General features: G+C 41.9%; 1 protein-coding gene across 6 annotated transcripts in view; it reads right to left on the bottom strand.

Moving 5' to 3' along the window:
- Kif23 (kinesin family member 23) overlaps positions 1–5,426 on the bottom strand; it is a 29,487-nt gene that overhangs the window by 13,816 nt on the left and 10,245 nt on the right. For 3 of the 6 annotated variants that reach the window (XM_029482058.1, XM_029482056.1, XM_029482057.1), the window contains exons 7-10: positions 4,705–4,875; positions 2,295–2,336; positions 1,137–1,249; positions 861–982 (exon numbers count right to left, since the gene is read on the bottom strand). In XM_029482058.1, the coding sequence (XP_029337918.1) occupies positions 861–982; positions 1,137–1,249; positions 2,295–2,336; positions 4,705–4,875 (448 nt within the window). The remainder of the gene's footprint in view (positions 1–860; positions 983–1,136; positions 1,250–2,294; positions 2,337–4,704; positions 4,876–5,426) is intronic. The other 3 variants (XM_021172587.1, XM_029482059.1, XM_021172589.2) reach the window with 1 other exon arrangement.

Here is a 5,426-nt window from a genome sequence, read left to right on the forward strand (position 1 = left end):
AAAAAAAAAAAAAGAGTTTATTCAGAGAAAATCAGGTGTGGGGAAGACTTGTTTGTGGCCATTTTCTAGCATTTATTGACTGACTAAGCCAAGCAACTTCACAGTGCTTCCCTTAATTCTCACGATCTTCTGAGAAGGCTTACAGTCAGGTCAGACAGCTGGGAAACAGGAAGGAATCAGAACTCAAATCCTAGTGATTGAACTCAAATTTTCCCACCAGCCTGGACATGGCCACCCTAAACAGTTTAAATCATGACCAGGGAAGCAGGACTTTAGTCCTAGCAGAGGAGGCTGAGGTGGGGTATCCCTGAGCTCCAAGCTCCATAGTGAGATTCTGTTGTCAAAAACAAAAGCAAGGCATGGTGGCACGTGCCTTTAATTCTGGCTGTTAGGAAGCTAGGGCCACCTTTACCTATATGATGAGAAATAACCAAAAACAGAATCAAAAGAGGCCATGGATTTGAAAAGCAGCAAGTAAAAGTATGGGGGAAGGTTTGGGGAGAGGAAAGGTCGGGAGAAATTATGTAACTACATTATAATCACAGAAGTAAGAGAAAACAAAAAATGTTTAGTATCATCCTGGCCTCGGTATGAGACAATCTCACAAGGCAAGCCACACCTAAAACAATGCAACACATAGTCTCACAGAGCTTTAAAGCTTTGCAGACACTCTTACAAAACAGAAAAACGTGTGCCGTGCCACGCATGCCCCACCCTAGGATCAGACTCAATAGGCAGAGCCCAGAATCTGTACTACCGACATGAAAAAGTCATCAACTGTATAGTTGTTAACTCTTCAGCAATATTCATCACCATGGCAACCCCTAATTTAGGTCATCTTCTAAAAACTAAAACATTACCTGTAAGACATTGTCTCCATCAGCATCCAGGGGAGCCTGGACAAGTTTAATGCTGAACACGCTATGTGAACGACTGGACTCTCTATTCAAATGGGTGTTAGCAATGCGTCTCTTTTTCTGCCCTATGATGACAAAGAAACCACTGATTATACCTGAACTCAGCCATTTATTATACCTGCTTTCTAGTTAATCCAGAAGGACTTCTGCTAAACCAGAGAGACAACTCTGAGGGCTAAAACCATCAGTTCACAGTTTTTAAGTTCTAGTGCTTCTAACCTCTCCAGAAAACCTCGAAAGCCTCCTCCGTAGATTTCACTTCTACTTCTGTACATCCTGCCACATACATATTGTGGTTCTTATCTTCTCGGAGCGTTTTAGATTGTGGGAGTCTGTGGGAAAGAAAGAGGGCTTAGTTTCCTGGATGAGATGCGACTGCCTCTATTTAAGAGTAAGGTTAAGTGTCAAGCAATACAATACAATATCCCCTTGCTGCTCAGCTTGCTAAGAGAAAGAACCCAGAGCCTCAGATACATGCTAGCCCAATGCTAGACCAGAGACATCCCCAGTTAAGTTTAGCTCATGGTTCTAAAAGCTGGATAGTCCGTGAGTGTAGTGCTGACACCAAGTGAGGGCCTTCCTGGGTATTGTGACAGAGGCACCACATGGTCAGACAGAACAAGCATGCTCCAAGACATCCATTCTTTTTTGTTTTTTTTTTTTGTTTTTTTGTTTTTTTTTTTTTGAGACAGGGTTTCTCTGTGTAGCCCTGGCTGTCCTGGAACTCACTCTGTAGACAAGGCTGGCCTCGAACTCAAGGCCTACCTCCCAAGTGCTGGGTTTAAAGGTGTGTGCCACCACTGCCTGGCTGACATCCATTCTTTAAGGGATGTAAATTTACATAAGATCCCCAAAGAAATGACACCACGTGTGGGCCTGGTACCCATAGAAACTAGAAGAGAGCATTGGATCCGCTGACTGAAGTTAAAGATGGTTGTGAGCCACCACATGCGCTGAGGATCGAACCCAGGCTCCCTAGAAGAGCAGCCAGTGCTCTTAACATTTGAGCCATATCTCTCCTGCCCCATTTTTAAATTAATTTTATTTATCTGGGTTCAGATCTGTAGAGGTCAGAGGACAACTTACAAGTCTGTTCTCTCCTTCTACCATGTGGGTTCCAGAGAAGGAGCTCAGGGTGTCGGGCTTAGCAGCAAGCACCTTTACCTGCCCTCAGTAGCCCCACACTCAGTTTTGTGAATGGTGAGGATGGAGACACTTACCAGCCACCATCACTGATAAGAAAGGAGGTTTTAGAGGGTAGCAGCCTGCCCACTGCCAAGGAAAAGCAAACTACTTACAAACATGCCACACATGTCCCCCGCCCCCCCCCCACTAGTGTTAACTACACCCTTTGTCTTAAGAGTCAACATCACATACACAGACTCTGCGTTCCTCATAGGTGTACTGCAGCCGTTCCACCTACCGAAGGAATAAGGCAGACATTACTGCTCTAGAGTAGCCATCCTCCAACAGCATTTCAGTATAGACTAGTGACAGTGATGATGAAGCAGATTTAAAACCCTCCACGTGTAAGAGCCCTCCACGTGTAAGAGTCCTTCACTGCAGTATCTCCTCAGAAAAGGAGAGCCAACACCATCCTCACACTAGATCCATAATCAGTACACATAGAAGTTACCCCAGGTAGGCACTCATTTCCTTTGCATGACTGAATAAACCAAGATAGTTATCACTTAAGATGATATCACTTAGAACAAGCCAAACAAACTGCAAACATAAAAAAAAAAAAAAAAAAAAAAAAACAAAAAAATAATTGATAGTGGGGAGATTGCTAACTTGACAGATGACGCAGAGGTTAAGAGCACTGACTGCCCCTCTAGAGGTACTGAGTTCAATTCCCAGCAACCACATGGTGGCTCACAACCATGTAATGGAATCTGATGCNAGTTACCCCAGGTAGGCACTCATTTCCTTTGCATGACTGAATAAACCAAGATAGTTATCACTTAAGATGATATCACTTAGAACAAGCCAAACAAAATGCAAAAATAAAAAAAAAAAAAAAAAAAAAAAAAAAAAAAAAAACCACAAAAATAATTGATAGTGGGGAGATTGGTAACTGGAGAGATGACTCAGAGGTTAAGAGCACTGACTGCCCCTCTAGAGGTACTGAGTTCAATTCCCAGCAACCACATGGTGGCTCACAACCATGTAATGGAATCTGATGCCCTCTTCTGATGTGTCTGAAGAGAACAACAGTGAACTCACATACATAAAATAAAAATTTTAAAAAATCTTAAAAAAAAATAATTGGTAGTGCTGGGCATAGTGAGACACACCCTTAATCCTAGCACTTGGAGACAGGTGGATATTTGTGAGTTTAAGGCTAGCCTCGTCTGCATAGTAAGTAATTGTTTTAAAAGTTAAAATGGTAGCAATGAATTACATTACAAAAGTTTAGGTAAAACAGGTACACACAAAACTGGAGTTGAAACAAAGGACAGTTTAAAAAGCATGAAAATATTTGTTAAAATGGCAAAGTAATTTAACATAAAAAGCATTGCCTCTAAGACCGTACTCTCCACTTCTCTCTATAACTTAACCCAGATATTTCTCTTAATTTCAACGTTCCAAAAGCAAAGACAGACAGGCAGCTGGGCGTGGTGGTGTGTACTGCTACCCCAGCTAGGAGGGTCCCATGCAGGTGGAGGCCAGTCTGTGCAACCCAGCAACACGACCTCTAGATTTAATTCATCTAGCGACTTTATACTATACTTATTTTACTAGTCTTTAGTAACTCAGGGATTCTGAATGATATAATATTCTTTTGGGAAATGCAACTCAGTAAGAGCCACAGAAATCCTTTTATCAAGTATAGCCGCAACCATGTACTTTTTGTGTTAGTGAACACATTGACATCAGTGGACATCAGTCTGTTTTCAGCCTAATGGTTTTCTAAATCTAGCTGTTTCCACAGTAATGTCCATTTACACATATACACAAATGTTATATGTAAGACAAAGGGCTTCATACTATTTATGTTCTAACTGGCTGCAGTAAACACAGCATGCAAGACCAGCCTTTAGCTAAAGAATAAAACCACCCACAGTGTACTAGTCATTTGACACAAGATTTGTGTGTCAGCTTTGGAACAAAGAGAGGCATACTTCTGTAAAGGCACATGGTAATTGGTCTTCAGATTCTGCAAGGCAAGACCTACAGATACCTAAGGAGCAGCATTTACCTCTGGCAGAATAGCGCAATATGGCTTTACACTAATGGGCAATGGATGAGTTAAGAATGATTTGTTCAGACAAGCATCAATCCCAATCCATAGAGATCACCAAGACACAGACAGCCAAAAAGGCTGCAAACTCCCAGCATTGTCAGGGCGTTGAGAGGTGCCCCAATATTACCTATAAAATTGAGGTTTGTCTCAAACCTAAGGCTAAAGTTTCAAAAGCAATTTCCAAGATCTTCAGGTTACTATGCCTTAATCTGCTGGTTTCCTAATACAGCTACAATCTAAGTATTGCCAGGCAGTGATGGCACACACCTTTAATCCTAGCACTCAGGAGGCAAAGGCAAGTGGATCTCTCTGAGTTCCAGGACAGCCAGGGCTACACAGAGAAACTCTATCTCAAAACAAAATGAACAAAACAACAACAACAAAAGAAGAGAAAAGAAAAAAGGAAAAGTATTCACTGAACATGACAATATGATTATTATTTCTGTGCACCCAAAAGACAAATGCAAGCATTATCAACATTTATACAAGAAACCATGAGGTAGTATTCTAGGTTAACTGAAGACTCTCTTCAGTACTTACTTGGGCTTTATGGGATCAAACTGCACTTCTTCCAATAGATCATATATGTAATTATTATAGATTTCAATGTAAGAGACAAATACTCCATAGACACTGTCTTCATCAACTTCTTCTGCTTTGCAGAATTCTTGTACATTTATCATATCTGCGAACTCTGGATCTGCTTGTCGCCTACAAGGAAACAGATCCCCCAACTTCAAAATTTACCCACTATGAGTTAGGATAAAAAGTAGATAATGGCTGTGTTGGATGGTTCTATGTCAACTTGACAAAAGATGGAATCTTTGGGAAAAGGGGCTCCCAATTGGAGAAAATACCTACCTCTATAAAACAGGCCAACAGGCAAGTCTGTCAAGCATTTTATTTATTTGTTTTTTCAAGACCGGTTTCTCTGTTAAGCCCTGCTGTCCTGGAACTCACTCTGTAGACCAGGCTGGCCTCGAACTCAGAAATCTGCCCGCCTCGCCTCCCAAGTGCTGGGATTAAAGGTGTGTGCCACCACTGCCCAGTGCATTTTCTTGATTAATGATTGATGTGTGTAGTACCAACCCTGGGCAGGTGTCTGAGTTGTATAAGAAAATAAGGTGAGGGGCTGGAGGGATGGCTCAACGGTTAAGAGCACTGACTACTCTTCCGGAGGTCCTGAGTTCAAATCCCAGCAACCACAAGGTAGCTCACAATCATCTGCAATGAGATCTGATGCCCTCTTCTGGTGTGTCTGA

This window comes from Mus caroli, chromosome 9 (genome assembly GCF_900094665.2).
Source record: "Mus caroli chromosome 9, CAROLI_EIJ_v1.1, whole genome shotgun sequence".
Classification (NCBI taxonomy): domain Eukaryota; kingdom Metazoa; phylum Chordata; class Mammalia; order Rodentia; family Muridae; genus Mus; species Mus caroli.